Genomic DNA, 25,562 nt, shown 5'->3' with positions numbered 1-25,562 from the left:
CCTAAAAGTCTTGTCTATTCTAATATAGGCATATGGGCTCCAAGGACTATAAATTAAGAGTTGCATGGAAAGGGTGAAGTGAATTTTCTAAAGCATGAGCAGTTCTCTTTGCACTTGAGGACAAGTGCATTTTTGAGAGAGGGGGTGATGTTACAATATTCTAATATATTACTAATTAATTTTTGATTTAGCTATTATAGGTGATTCTTAAAATCATTAAGTTTTTTTAATTATTTTTTTTAATATTTTGCTAGTTAATTTCCTAATTAGTTATTATAGGTAAATCTTAAGACTTTCTTATATAAGTTATTCTTAATTGTTTGTTTTTAATTATGGGAAGTATGATGAAATAAAGTATAACTTTTTTTTTCTTAAAAACAGTTGGAAATATAGAAGTAGTAGATCGATAATATGCATCCGAAGATAATCGATCGTAAGAGGCATTTCCAGAGAGAGAAGGATCATCACGAAAATGGAGAAGAAAAAATATAAAGGTAAGCAGTGCTCAGAGAGAAAACTATGTGTGGAAAAGGAAGAGTCTAGGGCTAGGGTCAGCGAGAGGTTTGAATGGATTTGAAAACAGGGAAAAATGTGTTACGTACTGCATCTCTTGCTAAACGGCAGCGCATAGAGGCCCTTTTTTGTGTTTTAATTGGATGAAAAGTCTCCATTAACTCTCTTATGCGACGTCATTTTTCTTATTAGCGGACTAGTGAGCCACGTGGGATATGGAGAAATTAATGGAAAGCATACAGACGTAAAATGACTTGACTATCCTTCAAATTAAATTGCAAAGCACTGTAGCAGACACTATTAGTTCTTTCTTTTTTTTTTTTTTGCTCCCTTATATGTTTATTATGGATTAGCAGATGCAGAACTGGGCAAGGGACGGAGCCATGGCTCCCATGACTTTTCATAATTAAAATTTTAGGTAATTTTTAGAAAAGCAGTTATATTGGTAATTGATTTTTATTCACATCTTCTTAATTATTAATATTTAAAATTTTATAAATTCTTAAATTTTGATTTTAATCACCATATTTTTAATATCTTTTTTATTGATATCCTTTTCTATTTGAAAAAAGTGCTTTACTTGGTTTCGGCCTGCCTGTGGTAATCTGTGGGCTAAAAAGAGAACATAATGGTCTACCCTCTCACCAACTTTTAATTCCTTACTCATATACTATTTTGTTAAAACGTCCCACTTCACCAACCACCAACCACCAACAACCAATACAAAATCTAATCCACTTTCTCACCGCCGCCGTGAAAAGCACGCACCACTTCATTCACCGCTTACCAACTACTAAACTATTAATAATGGGCTAGTCCCTTTCACGATCCAAAAACACCCCCACCCATTTCGTAAAGAGTCGCCACTTTTGACTCTCTCTCTCTCTCTCTCACACCAACTCCCCTCCTCTTATATATCAGCATCTCACTTACCATTTCTTTGGCTTAAATTGACAACACCCTTTACACAGTCTTATCTCTATTATGGCTTTCCCACTAATAGTAACAATACCAATTTCAATCCTTCTTCTGATCTTAACATACAAACTCTATTACCGTCTACGCTTCAAGCTCCCACCCGGACCACGGCCTTGGCCTATTGTGGGTAACCTGTACGACATAAAGCCTGTGAGATTCCGGTGCTTTGCGGAGTGGGCTCAAGCTTATGGTCCAATTATATCAGTTTGGTTCGGTTCGACTCTGAACGTGATAGTTTCCAATACAGAATTGGCTAAAGAAGTGTTGAAAGAGCATGATCAACAGTTAGCTGATAGACACAGGAGCAGGTCAGCTGCAAAGTTTAGCAGAGATGGGAAAGATCTCATTTGGGCTGATTATGGTCCTCACTATGTCAAAGTTAGAAAAGTTTGTACTCTTGAGCTCTTCACTCCTAAAAGGCTTGAAGCTTTGAGACCAATTAGGGAAGATGAAGTTACTGCCATGGTTGAATCTATTTTCATGGACTGCACTAATCCTGGTAATCTTTTTCCTTCCGATCTTTCTGTCACTACTTTTTCTTTATTCTTAATGTCTGTCTTTATATCCCATTAATTTCTCGATATTACACACTTTTTTTAAGACCTGATTTTGACTTCAATTTTTGGTTTTATTAATCCCTCCATGTAAAATGTTGTTATTTGATGGTTTCTTGGTTCTATCACCTTATCCTAATTAAAATTAATTATGTAAGTTTAATATCTATACTGGCTGGATTATTTATTAACATTAAATTCTAATAAATAAAAATCAACCATTATAATTGTTATGTTCAATAAATATTTCATATATCATTATGTAATTTCTCTGGTAACATGGTAAGTTGCATATAAAAAGGTTAATATTTATTAGGTCCAGCATAATTAATTATTAGTAATGTACTAGTTTTAGTATACTGGTCAGTATATAAACTATATTCACTAACATAATTACAAACTATATTCAATATATAACTATAAATATTTTGAATGGGTACTTTTAGTGTAAGATTTTTAATATCCATCTTAATAGACCGCTACATGGTTTCCAGGCTTGGCGATACATTTTAGTCAACATCGAATGCTTTCCTTTGCTTTTTTTGTTTTCTTTTCTCCTCTCTGAAAAAATATTGTGATCAATGGAAATGCGGGCAAAATTCTAGGTGGTGTTACTTATCTGGAATCTGGAAGATTGCCAGGCATATAGCTTGCCCTGATCTGTGTCCAGGTCATTTCCGTAGTTTCTGCAAGCTCAAACCTTTGCCTGAAATGTGGGTTTTTTTTACTTTTTCTGGCGATTCAGTTTGAGATCAAAATATTTATTTAAAAACTAATTGTTAGATATTGAGACTTGAAGAGTTTAGTCTCTCTTTCGCCTCAACGCTAGTGGAAATTAAAATAATTTGGTCAAAACTTTTAAATGGAATGTTGATATATTTCGACTCTTCAGATGTTTTTTTTTTTTAAAAGAGTATTTTTTATGCTTTTTTTCCAAAATACTCTTATCCAGCAAAAGCATATAAGTTCATTAAAAGAATGTAACAATTGTTTGTCATAAAAAAAATTGCAAAGTTGTTGGCATTATTACGCTAAATAAAATAATTCATACCTACCAATTTTAATAAAGATTGAGAAATGAAAAATGAAGTCCACAAAGTAAACTTGGGATAGGTGAGCGTTAGGCTACCTAATTTGATGAGCATTGGTTGGCCACCTACCGATGGGCACCTTTCCTTTATAATAATCATAATTTATGATGGCAAATATGGTTGTCTTTTCATGTGAGCAATCTAGTTTCTTTTTGGTGCTCAATTTTACATTTTCTGTTGGTGATTTTATTTCTCCTTTTCTGTTTTGCGCTCTTAAATGGTGAATACAATAATTGAGCCTTGTTTAAGATTCCTATGTGCATTTGTAGTTAGGCATGTGTCCTACTATGCTTTTTTGCCTTTCAGAAATACCCTGAAAGTGATGTATCAAAATACTATACCAATCTTCTCTATCTCCTAGTTTTCGTTGCTTTAGTGTGTATAATCCAGATCAATGGCAGCTGAATTATTCCTGAAAACTGTGTGCAGAAAATAATGGGAAAAGTGTGCTAGTGAAGAAGTATTTGGGAGCAGTTGCATTCAACAACATAACAAGGCTAGCATTTGGTAAACGATTTGTGAATGCTGAAGGCATAATGGACGAACAAGGCAAAGAATTCAAGGCGATTGTGGCCAATGGACTTAAGCTAGGTGCATCACTTGCCATGGCAGAGCACATTCCCTGGCTTCGTTGGATGTTCCCCCTGGAAGAGGACGCATTTGCCAAGCATGGCGCTCGAAGGGACCGACTCACTCGAGCTATAATGGAAGAGCATACACTTGCTCGACAGAAGAGTGGGGGTGCGAAACAGCATTTTGTTGATGCGTTGCTTACATTGCAGCAGAAATACGACCTTAGTGAGGACACAATTATTGGACTCCTTTGGGTAAGTAAAAGAAACAAATTCTCCAACTTCTTCTCCACAGGACATCTTAAATGTTAATCCCAGCGTTTGATTTCAAATTGGTTTGAATTGAGTAGTTTCACATAAAAAGAAAAAAGAAATTCCGGAGTGTCAAGGAAGTTGTTGGGAATAAAACCCAAAAGTGTCCATTGCCAGGTTAAGGATTTGAATTGTATTAACATTATAGGTGATGTTTACAACTTGAGACATGTAAGTTTATTATTTAATTTCTCATTTGTGTGTAAGGCCAAGCAAATTAACTTTTCTCCTTGTTCTTAACATAGTTAATTAACCTTATATCACATGATTTTCTGCAGGATATGATCACTGCAGGCATGGATACAACTGCAATCACAGTAGAGTGGGCAATGGCTGAACTAATTAAGAACCCGAGAGTGCAACAGAAGGTTCAAGAGGAGCTAGACCGTGTCATTGGTTTTGAACGTGTCTTGACTGAGGCTGACTTCTCAAGTCTCCCTTACCTACAATGTATAGCCAAAGAGGGGCTACGGTTGCACCCCCCAACACCACTAATGCTCCCTCACCGTGCCAATTCCAATGTCAAAATCGGTGGCTATGATATACCAAAGGGATCGAATGTCCATGTAAATGTATGGGCTGTAGCTCGCGATCCGGCTATCTGGAAAAGCCCAGAAGAATTCCGGCCTGAGAGGTTCCTCGAGGAGGACGTTGACATGAAAGGGCATGATTTTCGTCTGCTACCATTTGGTGCAGGAAGGAGAATATGTCCTGGGGCACAGCTTGGTATCAATTTGGTCACATCTATGTTGGGTCACTTGTTGCACCATTTTCGTTGGACACCACCTGAGGGTAAGCCAGAGGAAATCGACATGTCAGAAAATCCTGGATTGGTCACCTACATGCGGACTCCATTACAGGCAGTGGCCACTCCTCGACTCCCTTCAGAATTGTACAAACGCGTGGCTGTGGATATGTGATTTGCTAATTTGTTGGTAATGTACTGTTTAGATCCGGGAGTTTGAACTTAAGATGGGCTGAGGTGCATTGGGCAAAAGAAATTAAATTCAAATAAAGCATTATGTTTTATCAAAATAATATAGATTATTGATGTGTCAAATTTATTTGTAAGTGAAATTGGTAAATACTTTAAGGTCGATCTCCCAATAAATATAAAGTCACTTACTATACAGATTAATTATTAAAAATAAAATATTTAAAAATAAATCTAAACACATTAAATTAATATTTTAAAAAAAGAATAAAGTTTATAATATAAATAAATAAACTAATAAAATGAATATATAAGAATAACGATTTAAAAAAAATATATTATAAAGATAATATCTAGTCTAATCAATTACTTAGTACTATCTTTGTTTTAACAATAATTTCGAATCTAATGAATGGGATGGTAATTTTCTTTTTCCTTTAATCACTCAAATGAATGATATAGCTAAAGTTCCTCAACGTAGATTGAAGCAAAGATGTTTCTAATGCATTCAATTTAAATATATGTATAACAATTATTATTACCGAATTAATACGATGATTAAATAATAATAATAATAATTGAAACTAATAAAGATATATTGACGTAAAATCATTCATTAAAATAAAAATAACAAGATTCATACAAAGTAAAAATACTAAACTAAATACTAAAGAAAATTTACTCTAACATATTTAATCTCATGTTCATAGTAATTAAATAATTAAACATAAAACAAAATAATAACAAAGTAAAAACTCACTCAAGATCTAGTTGCCATTGATAGTTTGTGACTGTCATATCTTCAATAAGATCCATAACTTGCTCTAGAGTCTTATTATTCAGTGATCCACTTGCTGCTGCATTAATAGAATGTTTACTTGCGTTACTCGGTCCATTAAAGAATGTTTGAATTTGCAGCCATAAAGGTAAATCATAATGTGGACAACTATTGAGCAAATTCTTGAATCGTTTCCAACAATCATACAAAGTTTCATTCTCTTATTGAAGAAACTCTATTATATCATTCCTCAACTTTGCCGTCTTAGAATGTGGAAAGGATCTCTCCAAGAATTTTTTTAGCCAGTTGATTCCATGTTGTAAATATCCCAGCTAGAAACAACTTCAACCACTTCTTCAGCTTGTCCTTCAACGAGAATGGAAATAGCCTCAATGTAATAGCAACGTACCAGGGCGTTGAACTCTTGATTTGCACTAGGTGTTCACTCTTGAAATAGTCATCAATGGGCAACTCAGTCCCTTTACTTGTCAACTCTAATTTTGAAAAGTGATATGCTATAACATTTTCAGCTTAATTTCCAAAACAAATTATTGAACGAGAAGAATCCATCTTATGAGGCGTGGCTTTACGTCTTTCTCTGAAAGGAGATACCTCGAGGCGACATGATCATTAAAGACAATCACTTTGTTATCTGTCAAATAAGAACAAAACTTATCAATTGCAAAAACCACAACTAGAAGTCCTTTTTCAATTATAGCATAATTTAATTAAGACTCATCAAGAGTATGACTAGCATAATAAATAGCGTAAGCTTGTTTTTCTCGTCATACCCTAAAACAGCTCCTACAGCATAATCACTTGTGTTATACATAATTTTTAAAGGAAGACTCCAATCGAGAGGTTGCAAGATTAGTGCAGAAATTAAGGCTTCTTTCAACCTATAAAAAGCATTAGGACAATCTTTATCAAATATAGATGGAACATCTTTAGACAAAAGATTAGTAAGGGGTTTGGCTATTTTAGAGAAATCTTTAATAATATAAAAACTAGCCTACCCCAAAAAGCTACGAATCCCCTTCACACTTGTAGGTGGTGGAAGCTGCTCAATGACTTCAATCTTGACCATGTCAATCTCTATGCCTTTATCGGACACTAAGTGACCTAAAACTACTCCTCTTATGACCATAAAGTGGCATTTTTTCTAATTCAAAACCAGGTTAGCCTCTTCATATCTCTACAATACTTTGGATAAATTATTTAAACAATCATCAAAAGAAGAACCATAAACAGAGAAATCATCCATAAAGACTTCTATAATGTTTTTTACAAACTCATAGATACTTTCCATCATATATCTTTGGAAGGTTGCAGGGGCATTGCATAACTCAAAGGGCATACGTCTATAAGCATAAGTGTCGTAGGGATAAGTGAAAGTAGTTTTCTCTTAGTCTTCAAGGTAATTGGAATTTGGAAGAACTCGAATACTCATCCAAATAGCAAAAGAAAGAGCGATGAACTAATCTTTCTAGTAATTGGTCAATAAAAGGAAGAGAAAAATGGTCTTGCTTAGTAGCCTTATTCAGTTTATTATAGTCAATGTACAGCCTCCATCCGATACTGATAGGCATCATATTACACATATTTACATGCCCAATTGTTTACATTCTTGTGCATAATTATCTCGTTTTATGCTAGAATCACATGTCTTTTGGTTCCTTTCACATTTCAAGTCATTATTGAAGGAAATTGTCAGTAATCGAGGAAAATACGCGCAATTACGGACTAAAATCCATCAAATTGAGCAAGGACTAGCATTCTGAGGTTGAGCACGGCCTGGACTCCGACCGTGCTGAATTGTCAAGAAGATGAGCCCAGAAGTGCCATTTTGGCACGATTTCCGTAGCCACCATGGCCCGTGATGGCTCAGCACCGGCTTGGGCACAGCCTGGAAGAGGTCAACACAACAGCTTGACCACCGCCACCTGGCCTGAAGGGACTATATAGGCAAAATCGATTTAGTGAATGAGGGTTCGATTTTTTTACTTGATTTTCATTATACACACTCAATTCATTTGTTTCTAGTCCTCAATTGTCGACTTTGGGAGATCAATTTCATCAATTAAAGGAAGGATTACACTTGTTTCAATGTCGATTTGAAGATCAAGACAAGATTTGGGAGCATTCAAGAAGCAAATTAGGGTTTGATTTTTTGAATTGGAAAATTAGGGTTTCTCATCCAACTTGAAAGAGAAGGGTGTACATGCTTTTAATTTACTTTTCTAATTTTATTCCTTATTTTGTGATGCTTATTAGTATAAGTAGCTAAATTATTGATCCCAATTGGGGTTCCTATATTTATGGATTGATCTTAATGTTATGAGATTTTGATTGTCAATTCTTGATTCTTCTTGCTTTTATTATTAATGAGAAGTCACTTTATTCATGAGTTGTGAATGGTGGAATTTAGATTGCTTTTTGTAATTGAGAGATTCGTTTAGTAATCGAAAAACTGAATAGCAAGAACTGGTTAATAATCACTTAGAGATAAGGGTAATCGACTAGCCGGATTAAGAATTAACAAAGCTTAATAGAGGCGGGTTAGACCTTAATGCTAATCGAATAATCGATCGTTAGGAAAAGATTCCAACTTTAAGTTATTAGGTTTAGGAGTTCGGTTATCTCAAGAGGGAGACCGAATTCAATTAAGACTTCGTCCACAGGTAATTGCAATTGATAATCAATTTAATCTTTGTCTTTACAAAAATCCAATTAACTTAGGTCCCCTAGGGTTTGCTTTTCCTTTGAGAGTTTTCCTAAATCCTTTCAGATAATTTGACATTTAATTACTTGTTTGTTCATAATTAATCATAGAACAATACTCCATTGATTTCTTTAGGTTAGATAACATAAGACGCTACAGTAGGTCTAGGTTCACCCTTTCCGAGAATACGACCTTGATACTCACCATTTGTGCTAGTCTGCATCGATAGGTTCACTGCCTTAGATTGTAGTTACATAAATAGCATATCAGATACAGTTATGGTAGAGATCCATTCATTATTCTCATTCTTAATAATAGTCATCATATGAATTGGGCTAACCCAATTGATGTTCGAGATTCGATATATGATTCCTGCATCTAGCAACTTCATGATCTCTTTCTAAACCACTTACTTCATATTAGGATTTAATTGTTAGAAATTGATTTAAAGCATAAAGAAAGGCGTAATAGAAGCAAAATAAAATTTTCCAATTTTTTCACCAAGGATCTTATTGATTTATAGTAGTTATAACAAACAAAACAAGCAAAAGATAAAGAAGGCTTACAAAGGAAATATGCCACCATTTTGATGGAGTGCTTATAGTTTTGTTGATTCTTGATTCTTCAAGGATGATTGATGTATTTTAAAGCTACTCAAACGACCAGTCTCTTTTGGTGATCCACACAAGCTTCTAAGCAAAGATTCCACTAAACAATTTTTAGGAGATTGAGAAGAGATGTAAAAGAATGAATCCTAGTTCCAAGCAAGGGAGATGAATAAGTTAATCTTATTGATCGATTCACTTAGCATATTCTTCTCAATAAAATATTTTTTTCATTAAAGACATCAATCACAATAGTTTGTTGCCCTATACAAATATCTTTCTATATATATGGCATTTTAATCAAAGTTCTTAAAAGTTTAGAATTTCTACAAAATCTGAACTTATTTTAAGTTGGCTTTATTATTCTAAATAGACTTTGATTAATATAAGAACTAATCCATGGATAATAAACTCATGATAGACCTATTATACAAGGCCCATTAGTTCTTAATCAATTAACCTTTAATTACGCCCAATATATATGAGTTTAAACTCAATGCTTAAACTCTCATTTTAGTCCTCACTTAAAATCTATTTGTGTATGTACCAAAAAGTTTCTAACATGTTGGCAATAAATATGGATTATGAATTAAACTCATTAATTCAATTTTAATCCTCTAACTTAATTCATATTCATAGATCAAGGCTGATATCTAGTAATGCATCATGACCACCTATGTAATACCCAAAATTTTTCTTTAATAATGATTATATTAATAATAATTAATAAATGAGTTTTTATTTAAATTAATTTTACTTTATTTTTTTTATTTGGTTTAATTTGAAATGATTTAATGGAAATTTTTATGTTAGACAATTAAAGGAGTTATTTTTTTATACCCAATTAGTTATATCTTTAAGAAATTAATTAAGTAAATTATTTGAGAAATAAATTATATTTTGGTTATTCAAATTTTTCCCAATGTATATATATATAAACATATATTAGAAAATTATGGAAGAATTTGTAAAGGATGTTTTTATAAAAGAATTTTTGGGGAAATTGGTATTTTAATTAGCTAGTGGTATTAAATTTTAAGTTGGAAAATAGTTAGCAAATTGATTAATTAAATTAATTGTGTGTTAGGACTAAATTAAAAATTTACTTTGGAATGAGTATTAAAAGTATAATTTTATTATTATAGGGTTTTAATGAAAATTTGTATGTTTGGTATTTTTATAAATAAATATGTCGGCAAGGGCTTTTTGGTAATTTTACATTTAAAAGCAAGGGTATATATGTAATTGTGTATTTTCAATAATTCTAGTTTGGCCCAAATTAAATAGTTAGGGGCTTAATTGAAAGGCTAAAGAAAAGTTTAGGGGTTAATTGAAATTTTTACAGGATGAAATTGATAGTAATTAAAAAAGTTGAGGGACAAAATGGTAAGGAAGAAAATTTCAAGGACCTAATATTGATATTGGAAGGAAAGAAAGAAAGAAAAGAAGAAGAAGAGGAGGAGGAGGAAGAAGAAAAGGGAGGAAGGGTGCAATGTCATGCAGTGAGGCTGTCGCGGATTAGGTTAGTGGCAGAGCGAATCAAGCAGATGAGCATTTTGGCTCAGGGAGAGAAGGCTAAGCACGGTACACGGCGACTCGAGGAAGGGGCAGCGGCTTCCAAATGCTTTTTGGCCGTTCGCCCGGTCATTTTTGTTTCAGTGGCACGGCCTCTCGTGAGCTCTCTTTTCGCATGGCGACTGATAGTGGAGACTCAAGGTCAGTGGATGAGAAAGTGGTGAGGGACGTATCCCGACTCTTCTCAACTCAAGCTTCGCAATAGCACTGGTTTCGTGGTGATCGGACTCCGTTTGCAAATTGATGGCCGAGGTCATCCGCAAATCTCTCCAGATGATCGAGGGTCGGATCGAAAAATTAGAAGCGGGGATCGTCATCAGCGTGTTGTTTTGAGTCCGATGGTGTGTTCGGATCGTCGATCGAACTCCAGCAACTAAAGGCGAGTCGACCGAGCAATCAAGCGTCTCGGTAATTTTTTTTTCTCTGACCCGCAGGTTTTAGAATTCTTTGATAAATTTATGCTTATTGATTTATGCTGAGTATTAGATAATATTTTTTATCGGACTGCCTGCTATGGTCGTGATTTGTGCTGTGTGTCGGAGTCGGAAAATTAATGAAGTCTCGGGGACCCGACTCCCGTTAAAATGAATTATTGAATATTTGAGGTGTTTTCTAGCAGGCCCGGACCCGTTTTACGGGGGGTAAATGTCCGTGTTTTAGGGGAGGTTCTGCCAGATTTTCGGTAGAATTCTTCCGAGTCGAGATTCTTAGACAGTCAATCCTAGGAATCTAGACCTAGGGTTAATTGTCAATTGTTTCAGCGTTATTGACAAATTATTTTCCGTAATTAGATAATCCGTCTGTTCGGCTCGCTCCAACCGAGGCACCGGAGTAGAGCTAGGAGGTCGCCAAAGCTATGAGTTAAAGTCATATATTGGTTATTGATGTGCATAGAACACACACATCTAAACAGGGATTTTAAGGCAGAATTTATGTACATTTGGATGTGAATTGGTCCCAACACTCACCCTATGCATTTGTTTGTGTGCTTTAGGTCCAAAAGAAGTCAAAGAGTGATAAAGAGAAGAATTGGACGTCAAAGTTGCCGAAACAAGTCGAGTTTGCGCATCCCTAATCTGAACAGGGCCGTGTTGGTTTTAACACTGGCTGTGTTCCCAACACGTGCACCAACACCCGTGTTGGTTTCAACACTGGCCGTGTTCCCAACACGTGCACCAACACGGTCGTGTTGGTGCATCAAACATCAAAGAAATAAAAGTTTTATGGAGCACGACCATAGAGAGTAACACGGGCATCAACACCCCGTGTGGGACACTCACTCAATCAACCGGCGAGGCGTGTTGGCGGCATCAAATTAATTAGTTAAAGAAGAGAGGAAAAAAATAGGAAAGCGGGAGAGAACGTCCCAAACCCTAATTTTTCTCTCTCTAAGGGTTTTTTGAGTTGGAACCAAGGGAAAAGGAGACTTGGATCAAGGTTTCAATTGGATTCCCTTCAAAGATTAAAGATTGGGTGAGGTTCGTTGATTGGTTTTCAATCGAGCAAGAGGAACAAGAATCGATTCAATTGGAGCAAAAGGATTTGGGGCTGTTTACTCTCATCCAAGGGTGTAATCGAGTTTTCTCTACCTTTACTCATTGTTGTAATTGAATTCTTGTGCATTTTGATAATGAACATGATTAGCTAGATTGATTAAATTCATTAGAATTTCTTTACTATGTTGGCTTAGTATTATATTGTTGGATTGTTTGGATTAGTTTTGTATTCTTCTTGCTTTCAGTATTAATAAGATAATGCATTATTCATGAGACGTTGTGAATTGTGTGTTTAGATTGCTTTGTGTAATTGAGAAGTCCATTTGGCAATTGGAATTTTGAATAGCAAGAACTGGTTAATAATCGCTTAGAGATAAGGATAATTAACTAGCCGGATTAAGAATTAACAAAGCTTAATAGAGGCGGATTAAAGCTTAATGCTAATTTAAGAATCAATCGTTAGGAACAGATTCCAACTTTAGGTTATTAGATTTAGGAATAATCGCTTAGAGATAAGGATAATTAGACTCACCAATCCTTTATCTTTTGTTTGATTGCCAACTAGTTTAGGTTTCCTTTGGGTTTACTTTCTTGTCTTGGTTATTTTAGTTATTAATTACTCTTGCATCTCCCTTAGAACTTAGCTTGTAGTTATTAGTTAGTTTAGAAATTATTCATCATTCATTTTAGGTTAATATAACAAAGAATGAAGGAGTAACTCTGGGCTTTCACTTTCTTGAGAAATACGAGCTTGATACTCGCCATTAGTGCTAGACTGCATCGATAGGTACACTGCCTTAGATTGTAGCTAACACAGATAGCATCACATCAGTTATGCACGTGTCATGCATAAATTTTTTATTAGCTATTATTTTATTGCAAGTTTAATTATTCATTTAATTATTATTTATATGTATTATGCTTTTTTAATTACTATTCATGTATGTTCTTCCTTTAACATTGATTTTATCATTGCATGATGACTCGGAATGGGACGGCAGTAAAACATATGAGTTTGATGAGTGTTCCGGTATAATCCGAAAGTGATGGAAAAAGGGTGAATAGGTAAATTTAAAAAGAAAAAATTAGGACTTGCCCTAGTCGAGCATCGCTCTCTGGGCTTAGTAGAGTGTGTTTGCCGGAGATAAGGTCCATGGTCCAGCATTGCTCTCTGGGCGCCGGCTTATTTGGAAACCTAAGTGACCAGACTGGAGGTAAGGTCCCTGGTCGAGCATCGCTCTCTGGGCGCCAATCTTATTAGATTAAGAGAGCCGAAAAGCTAAGACTGATAATGATAACTAAGTGACGTGCCTGATAAGGTGGTCCCCGATCGAGCTTCTCTCCTAGTGGTGGAGCCAAAGGCTGGAACGAGAGTCGAGATGTTAGAGTTGAGGTTAGTCGAGATGTCAATGTTGAGATTGACAGAGATGTTAGTGTTGGGATTAGGGTTCACTTCTTGAAGTACTCAATTCCCAGGCGTGTGAAAATTATTTTATTTAATTTAAGCATGACATGACACGTTTATTTTTGCATGACTTAGTATTTATTTCAAATTAAATAAATGTATTATTGAGGTGCTTGCAACTATTTTTAGATATATGATTTTAGCTCACTCTCGAGACTGACAATCTCAATTTTATTGTTTTTCATATTCGTGACTGTTAGTCTTCCCACGACTCTTATCTAGTAACCCGACTCCTTCATCATCGGGTGATGTAATTTATTTGGTATGTTAATTTGTAAAATTTTAGATTCTCCGCAATATAATTAGTAGACTTATATGTTGTAATTTTTTGTAGTTTCGGGTCTCGCCTAATTCTTTTGGCAGACTGAATTAATTGTGTAAAATCTAATGGTTACAATAAATTGTGGAATCAATAATATTAAATTGGATGAGATTTATTTAAGCCAGTGAGTATCAGACTTACTACGGGGATCTCTGGGTCTTACACTATCCATTCTGCTGAGCATACGGTCGTGACAACCTAAATATATAGGAATGATTAAAGTACTTTAATCAACCTTTGCAGTGAACAATCATACAATGTAATTCAAACATTCCATCGTACTTTTATTTCAATTGATGCATAAAGCATGAATGCAAGTGTCAACTCTATTATTGAAATTACATTTGTTTTTTATATTGCATATAAATCTTGAATAAAATCTATGAAATATTTTTCATATTCTTCTTTCAAATAACTTTGGCTAAAAATTTTCATGAGTTAAATAAAATTAATTATAATATTTGTAATTATAATATACTATTTTTATTAATATATATTATTAAAAATAATATTATTAAATTAAAATATATAAAAAATAAATTATACTCTCAATGGTCATTTAATATTAACAATAACAATTAATAAAATTTTATTGAATAGTTTAATTTTTCAGCTATAAACCATCAACTATCAACATCAGTTATCAATTACTAGTTGCATTGAATAGCTGAATCAAATAGTCATTTAGTTTAAATCAGTTATCATTAACTGATATTAATTCTTTATTAAATAAGTTTTATTTAGCTGTTAGATGTAAATCAGCCAACAACGATCTTGATAACTAAACTAATCCATCAAATAAAATTTAATGAAAAAAATAAAAATAAAAGAAATTATAATCATTATATTATTGGACTTCAACTTTTATCATTTTACACAAATTGATAGATGAATAATTTAATTTTTTAATCGGCCATATTTTCTTTTACTAAACAGAACATTTTGAAGTCGTCTAAAAAATTGTAGAGGATGAGGATAACAAGTCCTGGTGCACAAGTTGGCAATCAACTTGACATTTTTGCATTTTCGATGGCAGGTGTTAAGCCAGAGGAAATTATACATGTCAGAAAATTTTGAACTACTCACATGCATATGGGGACTCCATTACAAGGAGTGGCCACTCCGTTCAGAATTGCATAAACGTGTGGCTGTTGACATGCGATTTGCGACAATAACTTCTTGTTAACGTCCCGAGTTTGTTTGGGATTTTGAATTTTAAAAAGGACAAATTGAAGAGATTAGAATCAAATAAAGCATGGATAAAGGATCGAATGTGCCTGAACTTCTAAGTATGGATTAAATAAGTTTAATTTTAATTATTTTAATAAATAAATTTATAATTTTTATTTAAAAATTAAAAAATTTAAATTTTAAATTAAAACTAATAAAATTTATAATAACATTATTAATGATGACTTAACAAAATCAACATTGACAGTGAAAGAAAGAGAATAATTATTAATTTTAGTTTTTTAATAAAATATAAAAATTTAATATAAAAAATTCAAAAAAATTAAATTTAAATCTAAATTTTATTTTAAGTAGTAAAATTAATATTTATTTAAATTTATTTTTTAACTAATTTAAATAATTAATAGAATAGATATGTTCATAATTTTTTCAAGATTTAGATCTATTTGGTCCTTAAATAAAACCTATAGATCTATTTATTAAAATAGTTAAATTAGACTTATTTGGCCATAAACTACAAGTTATTTGACCCTTTATTCAATAAAGCATTCTCTTACTAATTTTGTAATGAAATATAGAATTATTCAGTATTTATTGTTTTTATTTTGATTGAATTATTTATTGTTATTTATTTTTTATAATTAAAATAATAATATAAATATAATAAATAATATTATATGGAGATTTGCTTTAGAAGTTTCATACAATTGGTAGTTTTTTTTCTCTAATAGCTATATCAAACTTGTTTAGTAAGACTTAAGAATCAACAACTCATAGTTGATTATTTTTTCAATCAACTGTTAATTCTATCAGTTTTATTTTATATTTTTTTTATTAGCTGATATATTATTTGATTTTTTTATTTATTCTAATAATATTATTTTTATTAAAAATTATTAATCTCATATAATTAATTTTTATAATTCATGATTAATGATTATTACTTTAAGAGTATACTTATAATTAAATAATTATAATATCTATAATTATGAAATTTAAAATTAGAAATTTTTATTAATGGGCTTTAAATTTTAATCTCTATTTTTAAAATAATTTTTAAAAATATTTTTGATAATAACTACAATTGAATTAAAAAATTAATTACAATATTTTTAATTATTAAAAATTATTTTTATTTAATATATTTTTAAAAATAATATTATAAAATAAAATACATTTAAAAACAAACTATGCCCTTAATTTAACATACTAAGACCATCTTCAACAGTGCTCTTTATTTTAAAGTGTATAATTTATATAATAAAGAGCATCTTAAAGAATATTCACATATAAAAAATAAAATGTTTTATTTAAGTAATAGACACTTTATAATTTATTATATATCTTATTTTTATGTTTATGAATATTAATGGTTTTAATTTTTTTTTCATTTTCTTTTTTATTTTTATCAATTAAATCAAGTATATAAAAACTTATAGTGTATTTATTAAATATAAAGTAGAGAGTGGAGTTTGATTTTTCATATGTAGAGAACTAAATTGACTATCTACTTTATATTTAAAGAATAAAGAATGCATTGGAGTGTCATTTTATGATATGAATCTTTAAAATAAAAAATTTGATATATATAAAGAGTGCATTGGAGATGCTTTAACAATGATAATAAAAATTTTACTAAATAATATAATTTATCAACTATCAGTTTTCAGTTATCAGCTATCAGCCATTAGCTAACAGTTGTATTAATCTGCTGAATCAAATAGGTCCTATATATTCCTATATAATTGGTTTTATCTATAAATAATAAAGGTGTTCGGTTCAACTGTTGAGACTAGCTATTAACTGATTTACACCTAACAACTAAACAAAACATGTCTGGTGAGAATGTAAAAAGTGTTTAGTTTAGACATTTTTGTGCAGCTGTTAGCTATTTCTCACTTAACAGCTGCATTAAACTTGTTTAGTAGACTTAAAAATCAATAGTTGATAAGTAATTTAGTCTCAATTAGTTATATTCTATCGGCTCTATTTTAGAGCTTTTTCTAATCAGCTAAGACCCGATTTGATTTTTATTTATTTTTTTAGACAATATTATCCTTATTGAAATTTATTAATAATAACTTACTCTAAGTTGCTATCATATAATTAATTTTTTATAAATAATTATTATTTTATAATTATATTTAATAGTTAATTAATTATGATATTTATAATTTATTATTGAAATTTAAATTTTAATCTCACTTTTAAAATATTTTTTAATATTTTTAATAATAAATATTATTAAGCTAAATAAAATTAGTAATCATATTTTTAATTAATATAAGGTAATTTTATTAATTTATTTTATTAAAAATAGTATAATAAAATAAATTATATTTAAAGATAAATATACCCTCAATAGTAATTTAAGATACTAATAGCAACCACTAATAAAATTTTACTAAACAGTTTATTTTATTAGCTACTAGCTATAAGCTATCCGCCATGAATTACTAGTTATATTGATCAACCGAGCCAAATAGATTTTAAATATCAACTACTGCTAGCTGATTCAAACTAAAATAGCAGCTCATAGGATAACTCCTTTTAGCAATTGTTTTACTAATTGTGATATTATTTTTGTACACAAGACAATATTATCCTCTTAGTTAATTATTAAAATTACTTCTTTCAAAATTCTATATTTTTATTTACAATACACAATTTTATTTTTGTTAATTACATGTTGATAATTTTATCTATATTTTCCTCGCATGTATTTTTATATTTATCTTGATTTTTCAATTTTATTTAATATTTAGAATTAATTTATATGCACAAATAAATAAAGAGAAAATTACTAAACTGGCATAAAATAAATACTTTGTGTTATAGTATTTTTTACATTTATATATTTAATTTGCATTATTGCATATAAATATTTGTTGTTTTACAATATCTTTTTCTTATTTGTATATTATATAGTTTAAATATATCAATATTGGTCATTTTACATACTGATAGTAACAATTTAAAAATATTTACTGAACAATTATATAAATCAGATATCAACTATTAACTGCATTAATCAAGTGAACCAAATAAACTTAAATTTATATGAGAAATATATAATTAGCTTTCATATTATTTTCTTTGTACTACTCAATTCGCCTTTTGACATTGCTGTGCCTCAATTCTGATTTGACTCAATGTTGAAATTCAATAATTAAAAAGATTAGAGGAAAAAAATAGAATAAATACTTTTGTTAGGGCTAATATGATATCGCTTGGACTGACATTAATTATATATTTCAAAAATTTATTTACAGTTTTGCATATTTACTGTGGCTCTTATATATTATTTTATAAATAATTTTAAAAAAATTTATATTATTTTTTATTTAGTAATGTAAAATAATTTAAATTGTATTTTATTGATAAAATATTATTTTAAAGTAATAGTACAACTATATATTTGACATTTAAATTTAAACTTTTAATTAAATTAGAAGTTTTTTTTTACCAATGAGCTTTTAATTAAGTTAGAACGCGGCAATGGTAGAATTATAATATTTTCTTATTAAGGATGAAAGTACTTATATCGTTCCTGTCCACAACAAATTTTACCGTATTTTAAATTCTTTTGATGGATTTATGTACAAGAGAACAAATGTCTTAAATGAAAATTGCATTAATTGGCCACGAACCACACCTTACTATTATCATCGATGTGGCCAATTTTCAGCGGAACAACTCACCAACCTCCTTTTTTCCTATTACATACCTTATTATTAGATCTGTACCTTCCATATTATATAAATATACAAATCTTATGTTATCTACATAATTTAACCTATACACACATCTTCCCAACTTATTTTATGGCTCTCCCTCTGCTGCTAACATCAGTCCTCCTCATACTCCTAGCATACCGACTCTACCACCTGTTGCGCTTCAGGCTACCTCCCGGACCACGGCCATGGCCCATCGTTGGCAACCTTTACCACATTAAGCCGATAAGGTTCCGGTGTTTCGCTGAGTGGGCGCAGACCTATGGTCCGATTGTTTCAGTGTGGTTCGGGTCGAGTTTGAATGTTATTGTTTCCAGTACTGAACTGGCTAGAGAAGTGCTGAAGGAACATGATCAGCACTTAGCTGATAGGTCAAGGAGCAGGTCAGCTACTAGAATGAGCAGAGGTGGGAAAGACCTTATATGGGCTGACTATGGTCCTCACTATGTTAAGGTTAGAAAAGTTTGTACTATTGAGCTTTTCTCCATTAAGAGACTCGAGTCTTTGAGGCCCATAAGAGAAGATGAGGTTACTGCAATGGTTGAATCTATTTATTCTGACTGCACCAATCCTGGTAGTTCATTATTTTCTTGCTTCTATCACATTTTTTGTTTTTTCTTTCTTACAAAATTTGTGTTTGTTCTTCTTATGAATCATGCATGTCCTTTTAATTTCTTCATTGTTCTAAGTGTACGACTTGGCTATTCTAAAGTCTTGCATTAAGTTCGTGAATAAGTATTATAATATGAGTGTCTTATATTAAGATAACGAGAGAATAATATATAATTTAAATTTTATAATTAAAGAAAAAAAATCTTTATTCTACTAGTGGAATAAATTTTAAAAGTAGATTTTTTTTTGTTTTATTTTTTTAGAGTTCAATTTATTTATTTATTTTAAGAATAGAATTATACTACTTTAACCTAGTTTATCTACTATAAAAATTAGACGACTTCTAAAGGAAGTTCACTCATTTTGAACTCTACTTTAGTTCTTTTGTTGATACTAATAATCAATTTTATGATTAAGAAAAAGATATTAGTTTATATAAAATGACTATGATGGAGTGGATGGGAAATAATATTTAACATTTTATATATTATTATTTTAAGTTTAGGTTGATATACATATACCGTGATATTTGATTTTGTCACAACAGTTTTAGTGTTTTTAAATTTATTTTTAATTTCGTCGCTGAACAGTGCATATAACTTTTCAATAAACACTAAACATTATAGCCAAGTATAACGTTAGATAAATAAGAATGTATTTCTGTGTGTGTTAGCAGTGTTAATCAATATTTTAAAAATTGGACCATAATAAATTGATCAAGCTGTCATTTACAGATTCAATTGATTGCACCGCTTGGATTATCTGTCTTATTAATTTAGTAAAATTTATTATAATTTATTTATTGTATTATAAAATGATAAATATGAAAAATTAAATAGTAATTTATTAAATTTTAATGGTTAAAAAAGATAAGGAACTAATAAAATAACACATCTAATAAAATTTAAATAATTAGATAATAAATCTAAATACACATATTAATGGAGTCATAATGTTTCTTTCAATTATAAGTCTATAAGTAAAATAATAATAAAAAGATATAAGAAAATAAATTATAAGCATAAACACTAAACTTTAAAAGAAGTATTACCTTTCTTTTAAAGGTAAGTTTTAATGGACAAACACAAAATTATTTGATTTTTGGGTTCCAATCTTTTCCTCTTTTTCTTGATATTTTCTTACTAATATAAGTAAATTTGTCGGTTAATCTGAATTTCTGTCAATCTGGTTTAATTATAAATTTAGTTATTATAGATTATTAAATTAGACTGATTATCGATTTCTGTTGAACTGGCGGCCTCAGTGTGGTTTTGATAATACTAGTATTAATAAAACTCTTAAAATGGTATTAGATCCTCTAGTCTCGGGACTTCAATTTTAAGGATGGTTTGGATTGGCCAGCCTGTTTTTCTCATTATTTCAAGTATTTATTATTTTAAGAACTGGGGCTACCAAATGTAGGGTAAAACTGTGACACAGCTGAAGATCTCATTAATTATTATTATATTTATTTATTAAAAAGTTAATAAATTATGAACTATACGATATAGAGTAGTTATTTATTTATACTCGTCATAAAAGTAAAAATTTAAATAATATGGATAAAAGGACTTGAGACTTCTCGCTATTGTCACTTGGGCTATGCCTCAAGTAAATCTCATAAACTACTTTAATATAAAATTTTTTTATTTTATATTTTAGAGTATTTACTGATAATCAGAATAAATTAGGATAATAATGTTTAAGAAATTTTTATTAAATTAAAATATATTTTATTAATTTATTCTAAACTGAAAATCTATTATGTTAAAAAGAGGGCATCAAAATTTGTATTATTTATATAAAAAATAAAAAAATAAAATTATAATATTCTTTATATTAAAAAAATCTTTATAATCTCAAAAAGACAGCAAAATACAAGAATAGACGACTAGTTGGAAAAAAAATAAAATATAAATACAAGGTCAAGTAGTGCCCTTTAGTTTATTTATTGAAACTTTAATATAAGATAATAAAATTATATTATATTATATTATTTTAAAGTCACGAGGCATCCTTAATATTTAACATGAATATTAATGAAATGATTCTTATATGCGTGCAGAAAATACTATCAGAAGTTTGCTAGTGAGGAAGTATTTGGAAGCAGTTGCATTTAACAATATAACAAGGCTGGCATTTGGTAAGCGATTCGTGAACGAGGAAGGCGTAATGGAGGAGCAAGGCAAAGCATTCAAGGCCAGTGTTGCTAGTGGAACTAAACTAGGTGCATCACTTTCCATGTCAGAGCACATTCCATGGCTTCGCTGGATGTTCCCACTTGACAACGAAGTAATCGATAAGCATACGGCTGAAAGGGACCGACTCACCCGAGAGATAATGGAAGAGCATACAGTTGCTCGCCGGAAGACTGGGGATACCAAGCAGCATTTCATTGATGCATTGCTGACCCTCAAGGAGGAATACGATCTTAGTGAAGATACTGTTATTGGGCTCCTCTGGGTAAGTAACTAATAATGATCGCATTAAACTTTTTTGGAAAAACTTCAATAAATATATGAGTGGTTTTGCGTAATCTCAACTCTTAAGTATATAATTTTCTTTCCTTTATAAATCAGTTTACTTGTTTTTGTGCATTATCAGAGCACAGTGTTTCATTATATAATCAAATAGTACCACCGTATCCGTTTGTTATATGAAATTGTTTAACTAAGTCATAGTCGTAGTAAATAATAGTATGTTTGATATATATAATAAAAGTTAGGTTTAATAATCCTAATGGCTTAGCTAACCTATGATATAAATCTTATCTAAAATCAAATTCTCTATGTCTTTAATAAGACATATGCAGTGAAATTATCCATAATTAACAAAATTTTGATTTCTAAAATAGCTTTGAGTTTTTATTTTATTTTCCTAAAATAATTTTATTTTTTTTAATTTATTTCACAATTGCCTATGCTTCTATCGGTATATTCTAGAGCAAAAAATAGTAGTTGAAGCGAAAAACTAATGTAAATTATATGAACAAATTTAAAAGACGTTTTGAGAAAAGTTAGGAGAAACAAATTTTACATATAAGAAAAAGAATGTTTTAGTAATTTGATTACTATAAAATTTTATGTATCTAGTTAAATAATCCTATCAAATGTAGAATTACAAAAAAGAAGATTAATTAAACCTCTAAATTAATATACTTTACCAAACAATGTTTAATATAAATAATCTTATGGTTTAACTAAGCTTCAAATTAAATATAATTCTAAGGATTATAAATTCGTGAACCAAACAAACTGTGGTGGTGTTATAATGAACATCAATTTTCACTGGCAAGTAAAAACATATAACTAATTATTAGGAAAAAACATACTTAAAAATGAAAATATGCAAAATCACATGCACAATTGTTCAACTTTTTCCCAATTTTTTTGTCAGTACCATCAATTGACCGTGTTTTGTATAAAATTTTGTGCAGGATATGATAGTTGCAGGCACGGACACAACTGCAATTGCAGTAGAATGGACAATGGCTGAGCTAGTTAAGAACCCAAGAGTACAACAGAAGGCTCAAGAGGAGCTAGACCGTGTTATTGGTTCCAAACGTGTCTTGAATGAGTCTGATTTCTCAAGTCTCCCTTACCTGCAATGTGTAGCCAAAGAGGGACTAAGGTTGCACCCCCCAACACCACTAATGCTCCCTCATCGTGCTAGTGATAGCGTCAAAATTGGAGGCTATGATATACCAAAGGGATCAATTGTTCAGGTAAATGTATGGGCTATAGCGCGCGATCCGACTGTTTGGAAGAACCCTGAAGAGTTCTGGCCGGAAAGATTCCTCGAAGAGGATGTCGACATGAAGGGGCACGATTTCAGATTACTTCCATTTGGTGCTGGGAGGAGGGTGTGCCCCGGTGCACAACTTAGTATCAGTTTGGTCACGTCTATGTTAGGTCACTTATTGCACCATTTTCATTGGACACTTCCCAGTGGAGTGAAGGCAGAGGACATTGACATGTCCGAAAGTCCTGGACGAGTCACCTACATGCGAACTCCATTACAAGCAGTTGCCACCCCTCGTCTTCCTTCAGAATTATACAAGCGCCAACTGGTGGCTATTTAATTTTCTAATATGTATAGAAAAATTGTTTTTATTTGGCACTTATTTGTCTTCTATCAATGGTTTGTTCTTGTTCTTGTTAGTTTTGGTTTTTTGTTAAATCTTAATGAAAAGTGTAGCAATTTTTATAAAATGTATTGGCCAAAAGAAGATGGAATAAGGCATTAATTTTTGTCATGTCAGCTAGAATCATGCTGAATTAGCTAAAACTATTGAAAATGTGAAATTTTTTTATTTTATTCTTTATTTGGCCTAATAGCTATAAATATTCAAATCTTTATGTGTTTTTGCTATTTTAGCCTGTGATGTCTTAAACTTAGTACTTGCAAGTGTAGGAATTGAAAAATAGTACGGGCAAATTCACCACGAGGTCGATCTTACAATGAACCATAGAACATGTATTATATGACTAACTATCACACAAAGAATACTAAAAAATAAATCTAAACACTGTAAGCAATGTTTTAAGAATAGATTAATATTTATAAAAATAATTAAATAAACTATAAAATAAAGATGCAAATGAAATGATTAATGAAAACTATTAGTCTAGCTAATACTTATTAATTCCCTTATTTATTTCTTAAGCCAAAAATTAATGAATGAGATGGTGATATGCTTTTCCCTAAGTTACTCAAGCTAATGATGTAATCTAAGTTTTATATATCAACATAGATTAAAATAAAGATGTTGTCTCTAATACATTTAATCTAAACATTTTCATAACAAATATTTTTATTAAATTGATATGATGGTCAACTGACAATAATAGATGAAACTAATAGAGTTATAAGATAAAAGAATCATTCATTAAACTCATAAATAAATAAGGTTCATACATAAGTAAAAAGCTAAACTAAACACTTATGGAAATCAGCCTGACATATTTAATCCAACGGTCATTGAAACTAAATAGAAAGATAGAAAAATAAACCTGAAAATTAAAGCTCCCTCCAGAATATCTTCGAGGTATGAAGATGATTGATCCTCATTCTCCACTTCTTGAAAAGCTTTTTAGATCTCTAAAGAGTAATGCAAAAACTAACTAAAGTGTTTGTAGTAGATGAATTGTAGAGAAAATGCAGAGAGAAGAATGATAGAAAGGTGCAGATTGAACTCCTCTTGTTTAACTGATCTCCACTGCTTGTAGAGATTTCTTTTGCAGAGTCCTTCTCTAAGCACAACACCTCTATAGTTATCTTTTAATCTATCCTAAATTAAATAAACAACTTAAAAATGGTTATCCATAATTACATAATAATTAATTAATTTTCTCTTATAGGCCTTGTATTTTCAGTTAGGCTTGTGAAATTAGTAGTCCACGCATCTTAATTCTGAGTTGCAACAACGACAGTCTAATTTAAGCCCATTTATAAATATTTAGCTCAAATTTTTTCTTTTTGGCTATCAACACCTGAAATTAGACAATAAAGCTAAAGTGAGGTAATAAGTACATATTTCTACATACTATGTATATGAAATATATTAATAAATTACTAAATTACCTTAAATATATATATATACATAATATGTACATATCACAATACCTTTAAAATTATCAATTTAGCAATTAATTGGTTAATTGAGTTTAATTTTTGCCAAATGGACTATCTTTTATACTGAGGCCAAATTGATTGATCTTAAATCTAATGTGCCCAATTAATTCAATTAAAGATGGAAAATCCTACTAAATCTAAATGAATTTTAGACTAAAGTCTATTCTACCATCCTTTAACTTAATGGACTACTTTTTCATGTTAAAGTCCAATTTTAACTTAAAATCTACACGCCTAGTTTTATTTAGGCAATCATATTATAAATATTGGGCATCCATCAAATAGAGAATAAAAATAAAGTGTGAAAAATTACATCTAAATATTGCAACCCTCATACAACTAAAAATTGAAAGAAAAATACTTAAAACTAAGTTACAGTACATAAAATATTGCCAAAATCCAATAAAATCTAAAAATTAGGGAATGTTGTAGAGCTGACGGCAAAATGTAGAGGCAAGCGAATCTTGCCTTGAG

At 30.7% G+C, this 25,562-nt stretch overlaps 2 protein-coding genes and 1 non-coding gene across 3 annotated transcripts; all 3 read left to right on the top strand.

Annotated features, from left to right (window-relative positions):
* Positions 1–1,339: 1,339 nt before the first annotated feature.
* Positions 1,340–5,080, top strand: LOC8277880 (cytochrome P450 98A2). The gene is made up of 3 exons (XM_002526157.4): positions 1,340–1,990; positions 3,566–3,963; positions 4,299–5,080. Exons 1-3 carry the CDS (start codon positions 1,498–1,500, stop codon positions 4,938–4,940), a joined length of 1,533 nt encoding a protein of 510 aa, XP_002526203.2. The 5' UTR covers positions 1,340–1,497; the 3' UTR covers positions 4,941–5,080.
* An 802-nt stretch (positions 5,081–5,882) lies between these two features.
* Positions 5,883–5,989, top strand: LOC125368708. The gene has a single exon (XR_007214474.1). It is a non-coding gene; the product is annotated as a small nucleolar RNA R71 (small nucleolar RNA).
* Positions 5,990–18,887: 12,898 nt separating this feature from the next.
* Positions 18,888–23,776, top strand: LOC8277879 (cytochrome P450 98A2). Its single transcript, XM_002526156.4, has 3 exons — positions 18,888–19,416; positions 21,520–21,917; positions 22,891–23,776. Exons 1-3 carry the CDS (start codon positions 18,933–18,935, stop codon positions 23,533–23,535), a joined length of 1,527 nt encoding a protein of 508 aa, XP_002526202.2. The 5' UTR covers positions 18,888–18,932; the 3' UTR covers positions 23,536–23,776.
* Positions 23,777–25,562: the final 1,786 nt, after the last annotated feature.

This window comes from Ricinus communis, chromosome 10 (genome assembly GCF_019578655.1).
Source record: "Ricinus communis isolate WT05 ecotype wild-type chromosome 10, ASM1957865v1, whole genome shotgun sequence".
Classification (NCBI taxonomy): Eukaryota; Viridiplantae; Streptophyta; class Magnoliopsida; order Malpighiales; family Euphorbiaceae; genus Ricinus; species Ricinus communis.
Note: the sequence above shows the minus strand (reverse complement) of the source record. Positions and strands in the feature narration are given on the sequence as shown.

Coding starts and splice junctions, on each gene's coding strand:
- LOC8277879 (XM_002526156.4), top strand. CDS start 18,933: ATGGCTCTCCCTCTGCTGCTAACATCAGTCCTCCTCATACTCCTAGCA. Junction 19,417..21,519: donor TTCTGACTGCACCAATCCTG/GTAGTTCATTAT, acceptor ATATGCGTGCAG/AAAATACTATCAGAAGTTTG. Junction 21,918..22,890: donor CTGTTATTGGGCTCCTCTGG/GTAAGTAACTAA, acceptor AATTTTGTGCAG/GATATGATAGTTGCAGGCAC.
- LOC8277880 (XM_002526157.4), top strand. CDS start 1,498: ATGGCTTTCCCACTAATAGTAACAATACCAATTTCAATCCTTCTTCTG. Junction 1,991..3,565: donor CATGGACTGCACTAATCCTG/GTAATCTTTTTC, acceptor AACTGTGTGCAG/AAAATAATGGGAAAAGTGTG. Junction 3,964..4,298: donor CAATTATTGGACTCCTTTGG/GTAAGTAAAAGA, acceptor GATTTTCTGCAG/GATATGATCACTGCAGGCAT.